The sequence below is a fragment of the Cyprinus carpio genome, chromosome A2, assembly GCF_018340385.1.
Source record: "Cyprinus carpio isolate SPL01 chromosome A2, ASM1834038v1, whole genome shotgun sequence".
Classification (NCBI taxonomy): Eukaryota; Metazoa; Chordata; class Actinopteri; order Cypriniformes; family Cyprinidae; genus Cyprinus; species Cyprinus carpio.
This window is the reverse complement of record NC_056573.1, coordinates 21,113,545-21,136,198: the sequence shown is the minus strand read 5'-3', so window position 1 is coordinate 21,136,198 and position 22,654 is coordinate 21,113,545. Positions and strand designations below refer to the sequence as shown.

Sequence of the window (22,654 nt, the reverse complement as noted above, 5' to 3'; positions counted from 1 at the left end):
GATAGATAGATAGATAGATAGATAGATAGATAGATAGATAGATAGATAGATAGATAGATAGATAGATAGCCTTTTTTATTTACCCACAATTAGACGGAAAAGAATAAAAAAAAAACAGTCTAAGTTTTTGTAATTTTGTCTTCTTCAGCCTCACCACTAGTGCGCTAGTGTATCCGTGACGTCAGAGGCGGGTTGCTGTTCAGTGCTGATTCTAGCGGCGCGCGGTAGGTTTTGCGTACGCTTGACGTCTCCTCCTCTCTCTTTTCACTCTCTCTCCCGTTTCTCCCTCAATCTACATACCGTCTCCATCCATCCTCCATCAACTCAGACCTCGCGGAAAGAAGGAAATACTCTGTTGGAATGGATTAATAACGAGCAAATGAGATGGACGTGTGATCAGAAGGATGGAATCGTTTCACCTTTTTCTCACAATCCTCGCGCTTCGGGCCAGTCTCGCCTCCGCGGCAGGTCGACATTTCGGTAAGTGTTTTATAGTGTGTGTGCGTGTGTGTGTATGTGCGCGTTTCCGTAGGGAAAGGGCGAGATGAAGCGCGCGCCATGTCAATATAGTCCCTATTAAAGGCGCACTGATACGAACTCAGTGTCTGCTCTCCGAGTCGATTCCGATGGTTCGTGACTGTTTTGTAGACAGAGTTTGTGTTTAATCTAACGGCGGATGCGCGGATCTTCCTTACTGAGCCAATAAAGAAAGTGACAGTGAAGGGAATATCATAATTACGCTTCATTTTAACACGGGCAAATCTAACAGTCGCTTCATTCTCTGAAATAGCTTCATTTTCTAAATTCAATGATTTTAAGTCATGTAATGAGAGCCTGTGAAGCTGTAGAACTTCATACACTGGTCTTTCGGTCATTACATAACTGGGTCCGGAGCTTGAGAAACGATTACATGGTCTGTTATCTTGACGAATGCACAGTATTATTTATATTGTATAATCATCATATTATTAGTCTAAACATCAGATGGTTTGAGTGTTCAGGAGGGCCTCTTTCTGCAGTCAGTGCAGCAGCAGCACAGGAAATGAAGCATCACAGATTGCAGCTCGCCCCTGTTCACAGCATGAGCCACAATAATAGTGTTTATACGGGGTCTGTGTGTGTCAGAAACCCAGCCCAGAAAAAGGTCATACTGGCTGTCAGTCATGAGCATCTGCAACCATGGCAACAGGTTGCAGCATCTTTATTAATTTTAATATTGAACTGATTGCTGTATACCACATAAATAGATGAATGGATGTACATTATAAACTGACATCATAGTCATAAAAGATCAGGACTCAGAGGTAAAACAGGAGTTCCAAGATTCATATATATATATATATATATATATATATATATATATATATATATATAATTGAGATATCTGGTGTGACTACAACTAGGGGGACAAAAATTATGAAAACACTTTTGAAATTAAATATTTTTCATGTCTTAATGTATACTTCATTTACTCTATGCTTGAGGTTTGTCAGCTCAAAGACTTATTAAGAATTATGTAAAAGTAATATAAATTTAGGGTGATATTGCAGTTCCGGATAAATCTAATTTATTGATTGTATTGATTGATTGTTGCACAAAATGCTGTTTTAATAGATGCATTTAATAGTGAAATTCCAGTTTATTCTGTATTTATTTATTTGTTTGTTTGTTTCCAGGTGACATTTTAAACTATGCTTTATGCCATTTTTATTGTTTTATTTTTATTAATGTTATTTTATTGTCTATGTCAGAGGTGCCCAAACTTTTTGTTTTGAAGAGCCAAATATCAAACTTGATCATGGGCCAAATGTAAAGCAAAGGAAAATGTTGCATTATATCAAACTGTCCTATATTTAAAAAGAATAATAATTAAATACACAGAAATATTAATAATTTTTGAAAGATTTTAATTATGTATAATAATCAAATATACTTTTTTTTAAAATACAAACAAAAAATGTTATAAACAAAAATATAAATTGTAAAAGAAGATATGCTTCAATGCTTTGTTTTTCCCCATATTTTTTCTTTGGTCTATTTTGTATATTTTGTGTAAACTAAATCTTTGATTTAAACCAAACATATACTGGTAGCAGTTGTATTCATGTGATACAACATTTGGCGAAAGGTTTTTACTGTAAAATGAAATAGCACTTTGAAGGTATACCTTTTGGAAATAATTCTCATTTAAAAAGCCTAAGTGATTAGATACAGCCAAAGGAGTTACAGAGAGCACATATTACACTCATAAAAAAATGCTGTTTCAGTGTTGACAGATTTTATGGTCTGTCCATCAATCAAGCATCTGCACTCAGCCCTCAGATGTTGCCTCATGCAGAAGCTGACATCATGGTTACACAGGAAACTCACCTCTGTGGCTCATAATTTGAGTTGATGAGTCATGAGTGTCAGTGAGGAGACAGTCTGTCCACCATCATTCTGATGAACTGTGACTGCAGCTTCACACTGCCTCCCCCAAAACTGAGCACGCAAACCGCTCTCCATAGTAACAGAGAGGTTTTAATAGAAATATAAAAGCAAGCATGCATTATGACGTTGTTTATGTGTATATGTGTCATGTGTGGGTGCATCCTGTTTGCTCTATTTGTGTGAATGCGTCAAAATACAATCATGCACCTTATGAAAATGGGAGGGGTGTGTGTGTTTTAACCTTCAAAATGTTGAGCTATTTATATACTTATATGTGGATTATTTGGGTGATTGAACAAGTAATTTATAATTTTTTTAACTAAGTAATAAAAATCAAGTGAACATTAGGCTATATGTCCATCAGGCTGTTTAGCTACTTCTAATTGATAATGTGGATGAACATCTTAGGGCTCTGTTGCTGCTCTTTCTTTTTTAAATCAAAACCTTATTTAACACACAATCATGACATTCAATGTTAAAACCAGATCAGATGAAGCAAAGAAGAATCAGGCTTAAATAAAACCAGAAGAAGGGATTCACGGCTTGTTAATCACACATGAGTAGATGAGGTCAGATAATGCTATACCTCTCATCAACAATTCTGATCCTGGGAAATAGCTATTTTCTGCTGAGACACTTGATGTGAGAGGGTTTGTGTGAGCAGAATTTACTATGAATGATTTGTATTAATGTCAAACACTCTTCGGTAATACAGTACATCAGTACATCACCAGTGAGCAACAAACATTTTAGACATTGTCTGACAATAAAGTTACATCGTCATTTTCATGACAGATTTCAGTAATAGCAACATAATTATGTGATGTTTTTGGTTGTTGGTCTTTATGCAGGTGAGATGAGGCTGAGCAGAGTCATGCCATCTGTCTCAACTGGTTTGATTAAGAAACAAGAAATCCCAGCTGTTAGGATAAGGATATTGAGCAACTGAATATAAGCAAAAATGCTGTGAAGGGATGTTAAACATTTTTCTGCCCTCCCTCTTCTAAAACCTCACCTACAAAGATGTTGTACCACAGCAATGCCAATGGTACAAAGGCACTATGCAGACCAGAGGAAAATCTGATTGCTTAGATGTTGCTTTGTTATACCTCTGGAGCTCTCATTTGTAATTCTTTGAAGTATAAATTTTTCCTAGATGTTTTTTTCTCTGATATACAGTAGAAGAAGAGATCTGTAAAACTGATGTGGACAGCATAGTTTGTGGACAAATTTGATGAGAAATGTTTGAGGTCATACTGAGATCTCTTTCCTTTGATTTCAGACTTTGGTAGCAAATTGGAGCACAATTTGAGACACTGTTGAGGTCACTAAAAAACTGTAGAGGAGTGATATCTCTTGACACCTAATTCAGTGATATCGGTCAGCTGATAGGGATATTTTCTTAAAAATAAAAAAATAAAACTAAATCCTTTTTAATGCATGTTTACATTTAAAAAGGCTGTCAATGTATTTATCATTCATCCATCTGAATGTGGTTATAACAGTATTGTTCTCTGGGTCATTATCATTATTTCTGTGATCTGGACATCACTATTCTAATAGAATTAGAAGATTTATTAAAACTTTGAGTTATCGTTATAATTATGGTCCTTTTTGTGGCCCTTTATTTCTAATTCTTAAAATTATGTTTCTCTCTTTTTTTCAGGCTGCCTGTTTGAGGAGGGTCTGTGTCTGAACTATGAAGTCTGTCTTAATGGTGAGTCTCTCTCTCTCTCTCTCTCTCTCACACACACACACACACACACACACACACACACACACACACATTCGGGACCTGCAGTTTCTGTAGATCTCATGCATCATTCTGTTTGATCAAGCACTCTGCTTTTATTTTCATCTGGATTTAGCAGCTGTGTGTTTGTGTGTCTAACATCATCATAAATACAATGCATTTTAACTCTATGTCACAACAAATACAGACTCTCACTCATCCTATCAAACACCAACACACATGCTGTGTTTAATATCAGTTTTGTGTTGCTTAGCAACCATTCCAAATTCTCCTCCACAAAGGTTGAAAGTCAATATTTTTTGTTGGCATAATGTTCCCACATTCCGTCAATGAGAGGGTAATATGAATGAAATCATTCACATTTACATGTGGGTCAGGCGATATCAGCCAATCAGACTTAACCTACTCTCTGACTCATATGAGTGTGTTCTTTTTTATTTCAGAGAAAATACATCACTTTTTTCTTCAACTCTCTATTGTTCAATTTAAAAAAAAAAAAAGAAAAGAAAAGAAAAAATAAATATTTTGGATTTGTGTTCATAATGTTGACAATGAGGAGATGCAAAGCAAGTTTCAAGAAATTGATTTAAAATGACCAAAATAACATTTTATTATCAAAATGTTGATAATAAAACCCAATTGAACAGAAATGACTCATGTATCATAAACATACTGTACATAATAATATAAATGTTTAATAATACAAATATTATATATCATTACATATAAACATATTGTATAAATAATATAAACAATTATTATAGTAATACGCATTAAAAAATATGTGTAAGTCCTATTATTAGATAATTTAGTGAATTAAATACTGTACAAATGAAAGGTTCTTTGTCTCATTTGATTCCTTCTTTTTATTTGGAAATTTATAGGTAAAACAAACTTGTTCATAACAGATGAATTAGTCTGGTATCAATGCAAAAGCAGTTTCACAGTATGTAACACTTGAGTTAAAAATGAGTTTAGACTCGTTTTTTTATATATATATAGCTGATATAAACACATAATCACACATCAGATTTATGTTTAATTATTGAAAAAAAAAATCCATTTAATATTTTAATAAAAAATTATTGCACCAAGAAGTAGTATTTAGTTTTTACCTCTATTTTCTTCTCTTTTTATCTAACCCTTAAAATTAAAGACATTATTCTTATGCATATGCAATAAATGACAATTTGACTCTATGCATGTCACGACATATAGGATAATTTGCTGTGCTCCAATTACATAGCCTACCGAATAATGACACAGAGAGATGTTTCCCCTCGTGTGAGTATAAAATAAAGATGCAAATGTAATTTTCTGTGCACACACACACACACACAGTGTGATCTTACTATCAGGCAGGTGATGGGGACTCCAGCTGGTCCTGTCTCAGCTGCCCCTAGTGACTGTTTCTAATAAGCTGAAACTCTTAATAGATGTAAACACACACAGACACAGCATGAAGTATAGTTGTGCACAAAATTGTCATTCTGAAGTGGCTGTTGATATGATTTTCTCTGTAGATGCCATGTTCGGCCGCTGTGAGGCTGCGCCACTAACAGACGTCTACACGTATGACGTCACACCAGCAACGGTACAGAGATTCCAGACGCTGCTTCAGAAACTGGCACACAGAGGTTGGTGCATTAATGTCACCATAGCAACCGCACACATCATTGTCACCATGGTTATAAAGGCTGCTACTAGAGCTCCTCAGAATTCAAGGATCAATTCAGAGACTCTGTGTGTGTGACAGTTCATGTAAGATGAGTGTGTGTTCTGCTTTCATTCTGTTCCCACAGGGTTATCTTGGGAAGATGATGTCACACAACAAGTTTTATCAAACGAGTTCTCAAAACTACACAAAGTTTCCCTACCATTACCAGAGCTCAGGTAAAGCACACCAGCATTTGCCAGTTAGTTCTCATCACAAATGAAAAATCATTTGCATAAACAATGCCTAAACCAGCTCCATATAAGGGCTTTCCACACAACTGAATTTTTTTTATAGCTTTTCATCTAACATGGAATGCTCTTTAAAGATGTTCACTTGCCTGAGAGACAAATAGTAAGATGCTCAAGCATGCTACCATCCTCAAAACCAGCTCAAAGACAATAAAAACCTTCATTATTAGCCAGCTGTACATTGACTTGAGATTTATGCAGATTATTTGACTTGTTTATGCAGATAAACCTTGCAGCTCGAACTATAATGCACCATCTTATTTTTATGTATGTATGTATGAAATTTCACCTTAACACGCTACTCAGCATTTTTGTGTATGTGTGGTTACTGTTGTTCCTACATTTTTCCATAAATGTTCAAATAAATTTTAGCACGGAAGGAAATGTTCATAGGCAGATTTCATGCATGGTTAGTGAATGAGACTAAATGTTTTTGTTAACGGTTATGAGGGCACATAGATTTAAACAAAAAAATTATAATAATGTGCACAGATAAATCATTTATAATTAATTTTGCAATATTCTATAAAAATATGAATTGTCAATTTTTATTTCATGGTGGCGTTAATATTTTAAAAGAAATGAAATGGAGACTTTTACTTAAGTCTCCTACTTTTCTCCTGCAAAAAAGACTGTCTCTAACAGAGTTGTAGAACATCAGTAATCTAACACACTGTGCTCAGATTTGCTGTAAAACTAATCAAATATCAGAGTGAGAATTTAATATGAACATTTTTCATGGGAATCCTCCTAAACCAAATGATCTACTATACTCACCACATTAATTTTACAGCCTTTTATAGTCTATTCTCAGTTCAGTTATATCAGTTTATCTGAGTAAAAATTACTTAAATGACACATAACTGATATAAGAGCAACTTCTCGATTAAAACTGTCCTCTTGGTAAGAGGTTTAGCAAGGTTTATTCACAATACATTCATAGTTATAGTTGTATAGTTTCACAATACATAAAGTTTCAAAGAAGCTTTACAGAGAATGTAAGTTATCTCTGATTATTACCTGTGATAGCCCTGCAAAATAATTACTATAGTCATGGCTTCTCTTTATATTCTGACAGGCGGCAGGGTTATGGGGCTGCTGTTGGAGACAGGAGAATGAAATCATCTGAAGCTGAGGTTAGGAAGACCCTGAAATACCTGCAGCAGCTGGGACTGCTACCAAAAACATCACACAAGGTGAGTAAGTGTGTGTGTCCTAGGGCTGTGGTATTGGTTTTGCATTAGGTCAGAGATTTACATTGGGCATCAATTGGTGACCGAACACAGTAGTAGAACTGTTTATCAAATCAAAGTAAACAGAAATCTTGTATTTAGGCCCAACAATATGCAAAATAATTAACATGACAGATTGAATAGTAAAGCTGACAATTTGCTAAATGCACAAAATGCACTATAGATATATAATATATATATATATATATATATATATATATATATAATATATATATTTTTTTTTAAACTATTTTCAGCTACTATTATCATTTAAAAAAAAAAAAAAAAAAATATATATATATATTTAAAATATATAATATATATATATATATATATATATATATATATATATATATATATATATATATATTTTTTTTTTTTTTTTTTTTTTAAATGATAATAGTAGCTGAAAATAGTTTAAATGTGTATATTCATCCTGTGTAGGGGGTGGAGATTCAGTATCATCGCTCTGGAGAACCACGCCCAGAATCTGACTCCTCCCCTCCTGAGTTCATTCCAGAGGTGTCCTATCAATCAAAGTCCTACCCTGACCTCAGCCGATACCAGAGCGATGCGGCACAAGTTCCCCAGCAGGAAGAGGGGTCAGACCTGCTCACAGCTGCTCTTCAGAAGTATCTCTCCAAGAACAAACCGTCTCAGCCTGATCTGGGAGACAGATCCAGAACGGACCGACTCTACTTAAAAGATGGATCAACAAAGTCTTCCACCAGTGACTCTCTTACACCTGTGGATGGTATGATGTTATTTTCTTTTCCTTCTTGCACCGGTTCACATGCAGAATATTAAAGCTTGTCTTTTCCATACTCTCTAAGGACAATAAAGCAACAAACAGTACCATAGAAAAAGTGCAGACTAGACTATTACAGTCCAACAATAGCTTTATGTGAGGAGCAGGCCAGAATTCAATGGTTCAGTATGTCATTTTTAATTAATTTAGTAGAAAAAATAAAAATACTCCTATCCCAAGGTAATGCAAAGAAATTGGGTTTTTTGCTATTTCACTAGTGACACAAAGTAAACAGTTCACATCCAACCATCTATTGCATGATGTTGCCTCATGATAATGCAGTAAGTCATTTTAAAATCTTGGTATGTGGCATGTGGAGCAAATAACATAAAAATATAAAATAAAAAAATGCATTGGTGATTGACCCTCAGAAAAACATATATTTATTTTACCTTTAAAATGTTTCTAAATTAGTTAGATTTAAATAATAGTAATTGTCTTATGAATTTTTTGAATTTGATATCATTATCATTACTGTCTCATTACTGTCCAGATCTTAATGTGAAAAAATATTCACTTTTTCTCAGAATCCTTCATCTGGAAAGTTCTGCGTAATGTGGGAAGGCACAGTGTGGATGTAAAGAGTCTGAAGGCAACAGAACTGGATAAGCTTGCTGTGCTTATTGCAGACGCTCTGCAGGTCGTGGAACAGCAGGCAGGTCAAGGAGAAACACCCAGAGACCTGGAGACACAGCAGAGCTCTGAGGGTGAGGCAGAAGACATGCAATATGATGACCAGCATCCTGAGAGTTATGCAATGAATCAACCCCCTGAAGACAATGCTCAGAATCAGAGGAAAGAGGATGAGGACAATTCATCTGTCACTCAGAAGACAGTCCAAACCATCCCGTCTGTGACAGGTAACATCTTCTGAAGCAAAGACATTCACTCATGCATAGACAAGCATTTATAACGATCATGTTTCTTTTTCAGAGGAACAGACAGTAGTTGAGGAGAAGAGAACTATGGACAACAAGGTAGTACCAGTGATGGTTGTATTAGGCTATAAATATACTTTATGCAAATACACAAACATTATGTTTTCTGGCCACTCGTAATGTTAGATCTGTAAACCTCGAAAGAAATATATTTTCAATTTAGTGAAAAATTAGAATCTACCTAGAAAGATATTCTTGGTATTCATTAGAATTGGTAACTTTTCAGGTTTTCAGATTTTCCTGTAGGGGATTGATTGAATGAGAAAAATTACATTTCAGTTAAATAAATTAAAATAACATAAATATGATGTGGAATTAATTTACAATTCACCTGTGTTTATTTCCTGTTTTAGCAGGATGTGGGCTTTTTAGGAAAGCTGCTGGAGTACCTGGATAAAACCTCTAGCTCAGAACCAGAACCTGTTGATAGGGGACAGGGCGTGTCTGTGGAGACTGTTCGTAGCCGAACGACACACAGAGAGGTGGGGATGCAGAAAAAGGCCATCGAGAGAGTGGAGGAGGTAGAAGGCTGGGTCCATGCAGCAGCTATAGCACCCTCCTCTGGGCAGAAAGAAAACCCTGTACCACACCGCAAAAACATGAAAGTACAGGATCTTCAGCTGGATGTCCAAAGAAATGCTAAAAATGACATCTATGGATACATTATTACTGACACAGAGTGAGATATTTACATGTGAAGCTTTCTCTCTCCCTCTTTTTCTTTCTCTCAGTTAAATTTTATTGGCCAGTTTCTTCACAAAATATTGCCAAAGCATTCAGTCAGTTCATAAACAATACTGTACTGGGGACAGTTCCCACACCAAGGCTATGTTTATTTGATAAAAAAATAAATACAGTAAAAACAGTAATGTGAAATAGAAAATATAATTAAAATTTAAAATAACTATTTTCAAATGTAATTTATTCCTGTGATGGCAAAGCTGAATTTTCAGCAGTCATTACTGCAGTCTTTAGTGTCACATGATCCTTCAGAAAGCATTCTAAAGTGTTGATCTGGTGCTAACACATTTATAAGGATTCAGGATTGTTTGATGAATAAAAAGTTTGCAAGAATTGCATTTATTTGAAATATTGTTTGTAACATTATAAATCTACAGTATTTACAGTACCTTTTGATTAATTAAATGCATCCTTGCATAATAAAGGTATTAATTAAGATTAAAAAGAATCTTAAAGTCCCCAATATTGTATTATAGTTTTGTGCTTTACTCATCATTATAATTCTTATTGCATTAGAATCAAAAGCTTTTTAAGGTCTCTTTTTAAAAAACATTCTTCTTTCTCCCTGGATCAGGAAACTTACCACTGATAAGGGTTTGAATCTGATGGAGTTGGTGGCTCATAAAGCGAAGATTCAAATGACGGATTTCTCAGAGCTCTCGTGAGTCATGATTTTTTATTTTGATAACTTGCACGATAGAATAGGTTTAGAATATAATTGTAAATTTAGAAATTAAGTTGAGTAAAATATATAGTTAAGTTATAATGGAAGGCATATTTAAATCCTAGTAGTTTTATAAACATTGTTACAGTCAGCATGAAATTAAAATTCACTGTGTTCTCCGTTTTTCTTTGATTTATCCATGTATATGTTTTATCTTTTAAAAATGATTTACTTCATATACACTCACCGGCCACTTTATTAGGTACACCTATTCAATTGCTTGGTAACACAAATTGCTTATCAGCCAATCACATGGCAGCAACTCAATGCATTTAGGCATCTAGATGTGGTGAAGACGACTTGCTGAAGTTCAAACCGAGCATCAGAATGGGGAAGAAAGGGGATTTAAGTGACTTTGAACGTGGAATGGTTGTTGGTGCCAGACGGGCTGGTCTGAGTATTTTAAAAACTGCTGATCTACTGGGATTTTCACGCGCAACCATCTCTAGGGTTTACAGAGAATGGTCTGAAAAAGAGAAAATATCCAGTGAGCGGCAGTGTGGACGAAAATGCCTTGTTGATGTCAGAGGTCAAAGGAGAATGGGCAGACTGGTTAGAGATGATAGAATGGCAACAGTAACTCAAATAACCACTCGTAACCAGTAACCACCAAATAACCAATGTACCATCTCTGAACGTACAACACATCGAACCCTGAAGCAGATAGGCTACAGCAGCAGAAGACCATACTAGGTGCCACTCCTGTCAGCTAAGAACAGGAAACGGAGGCTACAATCCACAAAGGCTCACAAAAATTGGACAATAGAAGATTGAAAAAACGTTGCCTGGTCTGATGAGTCTCGATGTCTGCTGAGGCATTCAGATGGTAGGGTTAGAATTTCCCGTAAAGAACATGAAAGCATGAATTCCTCCTGCCTTGTCTCAACGGTTCAGGCTGGTGTTGGTGATGTAACAGTGTGGGGGGTATTTCCTTGACACACTTTGGGCCCTTTAGTACCAATTGAGCATCGTTTAAACGCAGCCTACCTGGGTATTGTTGCTGACCATGTCCATCCTTTTATGACTACAGTGTACACATCTTCTGATGGCTACTTCCAGCAGGATAATGCACCATCACAAAGCTCAAATCATCTCAGACTGGTTTCTTGAACATGACAATGAGTTCACTTTACTCAAATGGCCTCCAAAGTCACCAGATCTAAATCCAAAGGGGCAGCTTTGGGGTATCGTGGAACGGGAGATTCACATCATGGATGTGCAGCTGACAAATCTGCAACAACTGCGTGATGCTATCATGTCAATATGGACCAAAATCTTTGAGGAATGTTTGCAACACCTTGTTGAATCTATGCCACAAAGAATTAAGTTAGTTCTGAAGGCAAAAGGGGGTCCAACCTGTTACTAGCAAGGTGTACCTAATAAAGTGGCCAGTGAGTTTATTTTCTTTGGTGCCTGATTTCTCCTGACTTCTCATTTCGTCCACTTAAACTCGAGCCTTTCTTACAATCAACTCTAAGCTCGCATTCAGTTCTGCCTGTATTCTACACAACCTATGCACAGAACCAAGTCCCTACCCTACATTTTTTTATTTTTCAATAATTAATTTCACTTGAATGTACATCACAATACAGAAGAAAAGATCTGTTTCTGCTTCATTTACATCATTACTTTTTTAAGGTCTGAGAATAATTTAATGGGTGATTGTTTTAAAAAATGCAATTTATTGTATTTATAAGTTATACGTTGTCATGAAACAGAAGCATGCAATACAGGTAATATAATATCCAAGCAACGGGTTTTAGTGAGTCCCAGTCCCATGGCCGGTGAGGTGGTAGTTTAGTTGCCCGCTGCCTGCTGAAGACATCCTGGAACACCCAGTATTCTTGAGGAATCTCTTGCTTCTTGTTGGTGGTACGATTCTCAGTGGTAGTGGAACAGACAACATTTCTGGAAGAAGAGGTCGATTTCTGATGGAACTATTTGAATGTGGTCTTCTTGACAAGTTCACAAAGTAGTTCTAACTCCACTGTTGAAGTTCTCCAGTGTTTCAGCCAACGAGAGGAGCATGTTGTGATCAATGCGGTCTCATTCCACCCGCTGACGGCTGCTAGAATGTGGAACTGAAGAGCATAGAGCTGGAAAAGATGATTGTGCACAGAGATTTAAGTGTCAGTTTGTCCAAATACATCTTTGAAATGTATGGTAAAAGACACTAAAGAGTTTGTAACGGGCCCATTCGCATCCCACATGACACGTGCCCACTGCAGTGCTCGTCCAGATAACAGTGAAATTATGTAATTGGCGAACAACTGTGGCTGCATTTCAAAGAACAGAGAGCATTGTAATAGGAACCCGCTGCATTCCTCCACCTCTCCTGAGTATTTCATTGGTCAAGCCATGGGACTGGTGGAGGCAGATGGCGAAGAAGTGGTGACAGGTGGCCGGTGTGCATGACAGAAGCTTGAACTAAATCCAGAAAGGGATCTGTTGGAGGATTGCTGACCTCACTTGAAGCGTTTTTTTTGTTGCATGTTGGTCTGGTCTTACGTCATAAAACAGAAGAATGCAACAAAGGTAATATCCAAGCAACAAGTGTATTGCAGGTTGAATGTAGCAGGTGAGTAATGGGTAAATAGATCAATGCAGAGGTAGTGTCAGTGGATAACAGTCTTATCTGTTTCAGGTTTGGGATCAATGGTATTTGTGATGGATCTTGAAGCAGGAGGTGGGCAACTGAAGTCTGAAGGAGGTCAGTGTGGATCGCTCAGGTAAGTGCATGCAGGTAGGTCGTCAGGTAAGTGTCCAGGAGTAAACGACGGAACCAGACAACGGTGAACTGAAGTGTGCAGGTTTAAATAGTGTGTGGTTGATGAGCAGTGACATCATGGAGACTGGGACCTAGTGGGCAGAGTGTAGGGCTCTGGTGCTGTGGATGCTGCTGACTCTGGACATATGGTTAAAACACTAATATTAGGTATATTTAATATTTTTTGGACACTGACACGATTCCTCAAAATTATTTGCTGTGTGTTTGTGTATTTGTATAGTGTTGTTAGCCCAGCTGTGACATTTCAGGTCCGTACAAATGCTCAGAACATCACTACAGCGGATGTGGCTAATGTGGCAGGTTAGTTTAGTGAGAGTTACCTATGCACATGTTATACAAGATTAGTTTTTTTCATGAATGTATCTGTTCAGATATCCACTAATTCTGATTCTTCTCTTATATCAGTCAGTCAGAAGGATGAATTAGAGAAAGAAGTGAAAGTCAAGATTGTAGAGGCTGGAGTCACTGATGTAAGATTCTTTCCACTTACATTTCATTGTCATCTCTCTCCAATGTTTGATATTCCCATTGTTAAGTTAATATTCAAATGGAATAAAATACAATTCTGTAATATGAATGTTTAAAATTAACTGTATAAATCCTGTTGGTAATCAAATCGATGCAAAAATGAAAATTGGTGGAACCATATATGGAGAACCCTAAAAAAGTTCTTAAAGGAACTTGCAAAATGGAGCCCGTAAGTCCTGTAAGACAGCTAAAGACATCAAATGGTTCACCTAGTAACATCATAAGGTTTTGAGGCAACATGAAATAAAGCTACCCGAGTTCACAATATGATCTGTCACCTTCAAAACTTATCATAATACAGTCTGATGGTCGACCTGCTGGGCATTGCTGCCTGACGCACCTTGAATGGCTAAAGGTTCTCCACAAGGTTCTGCCAGTGTCTGAGGAATAAAGAACAAAATAATAACACATTTTGACTTAAACCATAAATGTAGCATCCTCTTCTTAATATATTTATATTGACTTCAGAAAATAAATGCACTTTAAAAAAAAAAAATATTCATATGAAATAAATGTATTTCATCTTTCTCTTTCTTTAAAGAGGAGCAAACTGAATCAAATTCCCACTAAGTACAGTCGCTCCGAGTCTCTGAAGTTTCTGATTCTGACTGTGATTTCCATCATCTGTATAACTGGAGTATTGCTGGCATCCAGTGTGATCTACTGTCTGCGTCACCGCTCTCATCACAAACTCAAAGAGAAGCTCACCAACCTTGGATCTGAGCCCACCACTGACGCCACTGCTACCTACCAGGTACCAAAGAGAGAGTGTGTGTGCAGGGCTGTTTGTTTGAGATTATTTCCTTGATTGATATATGAGATTTCCATCTCTCTCTAGGAACTGTGTAGGCAGCGAATGGCAGTAAAACCTCCTGTAGAGAAGTTGGATCCTATTCACTCTTCTCGTATAAATAGTGTGTCATCTCAGCTGAGTGACGGCCCATTGCCAAGCCCCTCTGCACGCACTAGCACCTCCTCCTGGAGCGAAGAGCCTGCCCACTCCAACATGGACATCTCTACTGGTCACATGATACTGGTACATGCATAAACCAACACACAAAAACACTGTTAAAGTTTGAAAATGCAACATAGATTCCTTTATTCAGTGATAACTGGTGCCATGGCAAAGCTTATATCTTCACTCACAAACATTAAAACCTTTTTTTTATTGAATGTATCACTATGTATTGTCTTGTAAAATACCAATGGAAGGATAAAAAATAAAAATGTTATTACAATGTAGTTTTAAATCTTGTTTAAATTTCATTAACATTAAAAAATCATAACATTTTATTTTTGTAATTTATTTTTTTAAATGTATTATTGTTATTTCAATTTCCATATTTGTAGTAGCTATTAGAGCGAGGAATGACCAATGAAGTTCATTAATGTTTTATAAAAATGAAAATGCACAGATATTTTTGGTATGTAAAAAGGCAATAGATTGTTATTGTTTGTTAGTGGTTTATGTCTAATTTAAAAGTTTATTGTCAGTCTTTTTTTTTCATGTTTGAAAGAGGTCACTTATGCTCACCAAGGCTGCGTTTATTTGATCAAAAAACAGTGAAAGCATTAAACATTGTGTAATATAATTACAATAGTGAATTACAGTTATTACAGTAGTAAAATAACTGTTTTCTATTTGTATATATTTTCCAATTAGATTTTTTTCTGTGATGGCAAAGCTGATTTTTCAGCAGCTAATAAACTTGTCTGAAATATTTTTTTTAATTTCTTAAAAAAAATAAACAACATACTGACTCCAAGCTATTTATATGGTAGTGTAAGTTTCATTTCATTGGGGACAACTGAATTATCTTTTACCACTGGATAATTGTACAATACTCTCAAAAACATCCTGAATGTTTCTCTATATACACACATAGGCATATATGGAGGACCACCTGAAAAATAAGAATCGTTTGCAGTCGGAGTGGGAGGCTCTGTGTGCTTACCAGGCTGAGCCCAATGCCACCACCATTGGCCAGAGAGACGGCAACGTCAAGAAAAACCGTGCTAGCACAGTCATAGCCTGTGAGTCACACACAAACATATCCACTTTCAGGTGCATTGTTCATTTATGTACTGTAACCATTAGTGTATTATTAAACTTATGTAATGTAATTGAGCATTTCAGGTTTGACAATAAAATGTGTGTTTGTTTGTTTTTTATTTAGATGATCATTGCAGAATAACTCTGAAGGTGGAGAACAATCAAGGCAACTCGGACTACATCAATGCCAGCCCAATTGTGAGCCAAAACTTACAATATACATACAATACTTCAGCATAAAGCAAAAAACTATAGCTCAAACGGCACACTACATATAGAGTGCAAACACTATTACATCACATACTGGATAAACCATTAGGTGTAGGAAACTTCAACTTCAGTTTGCTGCAGGGAGACTGCATCTGTAGAAAATACTTAGAGTAAATTACTTTGGATAGAAGGCATTGATTAATTGTCTGTGGACCAGTTACCACTAAAAACCTGAGACTTGCTTTATCACCACTATGCCCTTGAGGAAGACACTTAACTGGCTGCTATTTGCTGTCACAGTTAATGTTATTTTACAGAATATTTAGCCATAAACCTATCACTCAGAACCATGCAATATGGTAAATTTGCATGGTGGAAGTTGTATGCAGTACAGATTTTATTAACACGTTTGCAGCATTAGCTGATTTGCATAAATGAATCAAGATAACGATGCAGACTATTAGTGGGCATAATTCATTCTTTGTGTTTGAATTCTCTTTCTCATGTGTATTATTTAAACCACATTCAGCTAGAGTATATGTAATATGCAGTGGGGGTTGATTGTGTTGTGTTGTTTTCTTACTCTTAGATGGATCATGACCCTCGTAATCCTGCATACATTGCCACTCAGGGCCCGCTGCCCTCCACCGTAGCTGACTTCTGGCAGGTAAACTGCATTATTTGTTTGTAAGCTTACATAGATGGTTTGGGCAGTCTTGTAGATCGTGTTGGGGAGTGTGTTCGTATGTGATCTCTAACACAAGGTCTGGGAGAGTCAGTGTGTGTGCAGATGGTCATGAAGTGTGCATACAAGATGTGTATGTGTAATGTGTGTGTTCTCGTGCAGATGGTCATGCAGTGTGTGTATAATGTTGTGTGTGTTCTCTTGCAGATGGTCTGGGAGAGCGGGTGTGTGGTGATTGTCATGCTGACTCCTCTCAATGAGAACGGTGTGAAGCAGTGTTACCACTACTGGCCCGATGAAGGCTCCAACCTCTACCACATTTATGAGGTACTGTAGACGTAAATATCCTCCTCGCAGAGTGAGGATAACTGCTTGTGGGATTTTGTTCCGTGGTTATTGTGTTAGGTTGTAAATACTGACAAAAGAATTAGCTTCTGTCATATTTGGACACATTTGTTCAGCTCTGCTGATAGGATTTCATTACACCAGCCTACGTTTGACATGATGCAGCAAAGTTTTAACTATTTTTGAACTTTAAAACTCCACATTGAATAAAAAACAATATATATCAGTTATTGTTCATCTGTATCAGTCACGTAACTTTTTGAGCTCATACACCATATTTTTAAGCATCACCAGAGAAAAGTAATGACGGTGAATACAGAATCACATGAAAAGAGATTGAATTTGATAAAAAGTCTGTAGAAATGTTTTCTGGGAGTTGGTATGGATCAAATCCAGTGATTTGTGTGTGTGTGGTGGTGGTGGTGGTGGGGGGTCTGTTCATGCATTCACTGTATGTATTCACTGCTACTTTGCTCTGCTGATGATCATAAATATGGCAGATAACACATAAAAAAATCATGTGACTCAAATGAATATATAAGTAAAGAATATGTTGTTAAAGAATCAATAAGTAAAACATATAAATAGCATTATGGCATCATTAATAGAGGGAAACAGCTAAATTATAGGGTTTAAGGTTGTTGTCTTAAATGCAAAGCCACTGGTAAGCTCACTAAATTTCACAGTTTACAGTTTTTGTCAAGCCAATTCATTTTTTTAAAATGAATGAGGCATTTTTTTTGCCATGTATGCACAATTTTCTGAGTCCCTGTTCCTTATAGAGGCTTATTTTTTTATATTGCTTGCTTTTGAATATTCAGGTTATTAAGAATTTACAATACAAAATGTTATTGTTAACCAAAAAAAAAATGAAAATTCTGTCATCATTTACTCCCACTCAGAACTATAAGAATTTTTCTCTTCTGTGGAACACAAAGGAATATATTTTGAGAAAATGTCTCATATTTTAATTTTTGTGTGGAGTGTCCTTTTAAAGTAGCACATAGTAATAACTGCAATTTAATGCAAATTCAGAACACTGTAATGGGACAGACACAAAACAAAAACATGACAACCTTTTGGATTTCACTTTCTGTATTTTTTTTTATCCTGCCCTCTGTGTAGGGATATTTTCACTGCTGTGTCATACTGTTTGGTATATTAACTCTTTTTTTCTTGTATGTGTGTGTGTAGGTTAATCTGGTTTCTGAGCATGTGTGGTGTGATGATTTCCTGGTTCGGAGTTTTTATCTGAAGAACATGCAGACTAACGAGACCCGTACGGTCACGCAGTTCCATTATCACACGTGGCTGAGCGACCAAACACCCGAAACCAGCCAAACCCTGCTTGACTTCCGCAGGTACGCCTATGAAAGCATGAGTGTTTGCATGTGTTGCCTGTTCATTGTGCAAGCGTATGTGTGTGTGTGTGTGTGTGTGTGTCAGCTCCTGAGCGGTTGCCAGTGTCATTTTTGTGGTCGTGCAGCTAGTTCACTGGCTCCAGTTGCATAGTCACAAAAGTGATCACTGACAACTGCGACTCTGCATCCAAGTGCACCCTGGGATTCCAGCCCCTCTCTCTCTCATCACCCTAAATCTTTTCAACCTTTCTGTCTGCTAACATCTGACCTATTATTTCCTCCTTTTCTTCCCCTCTTAACTACAGTTCACTGCTCTCTCTGTCTTTCTTATTTATTCAGTGTTTCTCCAATCAGAATTGCTGTGTTTTGTTCCTGGCCCTGCCCCCATTCATGCTCATCTGAATAAACCCAGCAGCACTGTTTATAAGCATAAACCAGAAACATATCTGCAGCTAATAGGACTGTATGTTTGTGTGGGTCAGGTTTTATCTATACTGTGCTGACCAAACAGCTAAGTAAATAGAATTGTTTAATAAATTAATTAATAGAATAATGAATAATGTTTGAATGAAATTCAAAAAATGCAGAGAGGTGTGCATTATGGTTAGGTTCAGGGATTGGGGATGGAAAATATTGTTAGCTTAGTATAAAGTCAGTGGAAGACAATGGAAAGCTCTCAACGTGAAAGAAAAACAAAGAACATGTGAGATTTGTGCTATGTGATTAATCTTCTTTAATCCCTAAATCCTCAAATGATGGTGTTTTTATAATCATTTTGATGCCAAAACCTTCTCTTAATGCCTTAGTGAGCATAAGAGACTTTTTTAAATATTAAAACTTCTTACTGACCCCAAACTTTTGAACAGTAGTGTATTTCATTTTTTATTAATGTACTTTTTTATTACATAAAAGATACTTAGCACTCCATTCTTTTTTATAGAGCTTAGCTGCATCTGAAATCTATTTTCAGGTTTCATATGTCTGTGTGTATGTGTGTGTGTTTATGATTGTATGTATGACTTCTTTCCAATAGGAAAGTAAACAAATGCTACCGTGGAAGATCCTGCCCTGTCATTGTTCACTGCAGGCAAGTACAAACACACACTTGAGTAATGTGATATTTGATATATAGTTTTTGACATTTATGCTGTAATATTACTTCTAGCCACAAAACAGCCTCTGCTGTCAACTTTATAAAAATATTTTATGCAAGAAGTAAAATACAGTAAATAAATAATGTATTCAAAACAAATGTTCACTAAATGACAAAAACAAGAAGGATGTTAAATAATTTTCATATTTGTGTAACAGTGCACAATAATAAAAACGTGTTTTACTAAAACATAAAAAAAAATAAGCCAGCAAAAGAGGTTTTCTGTTGCCATGAAATGTTGGAAACATTTGTGAGTGAAAAGCCCTATACACAAACATAAACTACATTTTTTTTTTTTTTTTAAACTCAACAGAAACTCTCAGATGTTCCTCCTTCAAAGTGCAAAAGTTTAAATCAGCAGGCCATAATCAGGGCAATTTTGGCTTAGTAAACATGGTTTTAAGATTACAATAGCTAAAAATGCATCTACTCACATTCAGGCCATCCAAGATTTAGATGAGTTTGTTTCTTCATCAGAACAGATTTTGAGAGATATACTGTTACATTACTTTCTCACCAATGGATCTGCAGTGAACAGGTGCCATCAGAATAAGAGTCCAAAAAGCAGATAAAAACATCACAATAATCCACAAGTTATCCACACTACTCAAGCCTATCAGTTAATGTCTTGTGAAGCGTAAAGCTGCATTTTTTGTAATAAATCCATCATTAAAGTGTCCATAATCTGTAATATTGCTTTTCCAGTGAAAAAGTAATTTTGCCTGAATCTGGAGTGAAATATGCACCAGTGAAAACAAAACTCTCCTAAACAGTTCTAAACAAATAGGTCGGTTGATTTTGATGTGACAACAGGGTATTGAGTTTTTCACTAGAGGAAGTGCTGTTATGGATTATGGATTGGTATAGACTGAACTGGGATTTTAAAGTTAAAAGGCTGTAATGATGGATTTGTTTCTTACAAACACGCAGCTTTTCACTTCAAAATACATTAACTGATGCACTGCAGTTGCAGGGATTATTGTGAAGTTTTAATCAGCTGTTTGGACTCTCAATCTGACGGCACCCATTCACTGCAGAGGATCCATTGGTGAGCAAGTGATGTAATGCTAAATCTCCCCAAATCTGTTCTGATGAAGAAACAAACTCATCATCTACTTGGCCTGAGGATGAGTAAGTCTGTAATTTGTCTCTCTCTTTTTTTTTTTATGTAATTATTTCTACTTTTTTTTAATCTTGCTTTTTTTTTCTATCAGTGATGGAGCTGGACGGACTGGGACGTACATTTTGATTGACATGGTGTTGAATAAAATGGCCAAAGGTAAAGACAAAGAAAGCTGATTATCAGATATCAGTGGGTGTTCAGTACTATTTTTTACATTGTGGACAGTCAGTATAAATATTGATACGAAATGCTTGGCTTTACAGGTGCAAAAGAGATTGATATTGCTGCTACGCTGGAACACCTGAGAGACCAGAGACCTGGCATGGTTCAGACCAAGGTATATACACACACATACCCACAAATACTCTGAAACACACAATCTCTTTTCATGCTGACACATGCTGTATCTGTGTCTTTCTCAGGATCAGTTTGAGTTTGCACTGACGACTGTAGCTGAAGAGGTGAACGCTATTCTCAAAGTCCTGCCACAGTGATACTTCCTTTCTCTTTCTCACTCTCGGTTGTATATAAAATGATCCCATTTCTGAGAAGATATATGTCCTATAGAAACTATTTTGTCTGTAAATGATATTTAATAGTAATTAGGAATTGTGTATTGTTTTAGTTTTGTGTAATTATAAAAACAAAATCATTTTATTTTTCTCTGTCATTGTTTCAGATTTTAATTACTCTCTCATCATTGCTATTTATTTTGCATATCGCACAGAAAACTGGCCAGATCTGTTCTAAATATATAGTTAATTGGACCTGAATTTATTAAACTAATCTGTATGTGCTTTGTTATTTAGAACTGTGTTCTATGAGTTGTGACAACTACAGTTTATCTGATCATTAGAGACTCATACAAAGCCAAAACATCTTGCATGGAGACAATTGCTGCCTTTCCAAGCCAATGAAAAAACGCTCACTAAATCATGATGTTTAACTTGACCTGAACCTTTATTATAAGACTAAAACTCTGAAGTACTACCACTTCCATTTGGTGTTAAAATTTAATCTGTGCACACAAAGCAAGTAGAAATGCATGCAAGACTTGTGCAGTTGTGCTTTATGAACTTCCAGCAAACTTGTGCATAGAAAATGTAAACAAATAAAGACTAAATTGTTATTGTGTGATTCTGGCAAATTACAAATACACTGTATGATCTCCATGCTGTTATCAAGAAGTTTTGTGAGTATAAGGAGGAGTTCAGATCAATAAACAACCACAAGAGCAATAAACATTCTCTCACTTTAATAAGAAGCATCAAAGCAAACAAGGGAATGAGGTATTGCATATCCTGATGCTCTATGTGGGTATCAATTCATCTCTTAATACAGATACTAATGTGGCCTGACCCCAAAAGCACCTCCTACATCAACATGTAAACCTATAGCAGGCTGTTCCTGCACTGTCTGCAAAGATTCATTAGCGGATATGCTGTAAAAGAGTTTTTGTGATGGGCCGGTTTGTTTCTCTAACCTGTCTGTTTTGACAATACGAGTAATCATTGTTAAAACCTCAGTGATAAGATTGATCGTTACTAACAAGCTCATCTGTATGACTAAGTTTAGTCTGTGGATATTTAAATTCAACATTAACAGACTATCAGTGCGTATTGCAACTGAATCTGTTTTGATCCTGTGCAGCTCCATAATAAAGTTTCATGTGTCTGTGAAGTAAAGCATAAAGTCCCGAGTGTCCTGAGTGTTTAAACACGCATATGCACATTCATTCTCAACCATGTGTTTACACACAGTTTCACAAAACACATAATCATGTAACTAGTTATTTTAGCATTTGACATTGGTGAAAG

General features: G+C 36.2%; 1 protein-coding gene across 2 annotated transcripts; it reads left to right on the top strand.

Moving 5' to 3' along the window:
• The first annotated feature begins 202 nt into the window (after positions 1-202).
• LOC109050187 (receptor-type tyrosine-protein phosphatase N2-like) lies at positions 203-22,529 on the top strand. 2 transcript variants are annotated; one of them, XM_042778258.1, is made up of 23 exons: positions 203-480; positions 4,097-4,147; positions 5,707-5,820; positions 5,986-6,076; positions 7,227-7,344; positions 7,825-8,134; positions 8,716-9,048; positions 9,122-9,165; positions 9,483-9,805; positions 10,442-10,528; positions 13,600-13,679; positions 13,785-13,849; positions 14,449-14,661; positions 14,746-14,943; positions 15,794-15,941; positions 16,085-16,158; positions 16,760-16,837; positions 17,063-17,182; positions 18,395-18,561; positions 19,595-19,648; positions 20,929-20,993; positions 21,101-21,174; positions 21,260-22,529. In XM_042778258.1, the coding sequence occupies exons 1-23, from the start codon at positions 405-407 to the stop codon at positions 21,329-21,331; spliced, it is 2,955 nt and encodes a 984-aa protein (XP_042634192.1). In that variant the 5' UTR covers positions 203-404; the 3' UTR covers positions 21,332-22,529. The 2 variants fall into 2 exon arrangements, with proteins under 2 accessions (XP_042634192.1, XP_042634185.1); XM_042778251.1 differs by having other exon boundaries at positions 204-480; positions 9,480-9,805.
• The last annotated feature ends 125 nt before the right edge of the window (positions 22,530-22,654 follow it).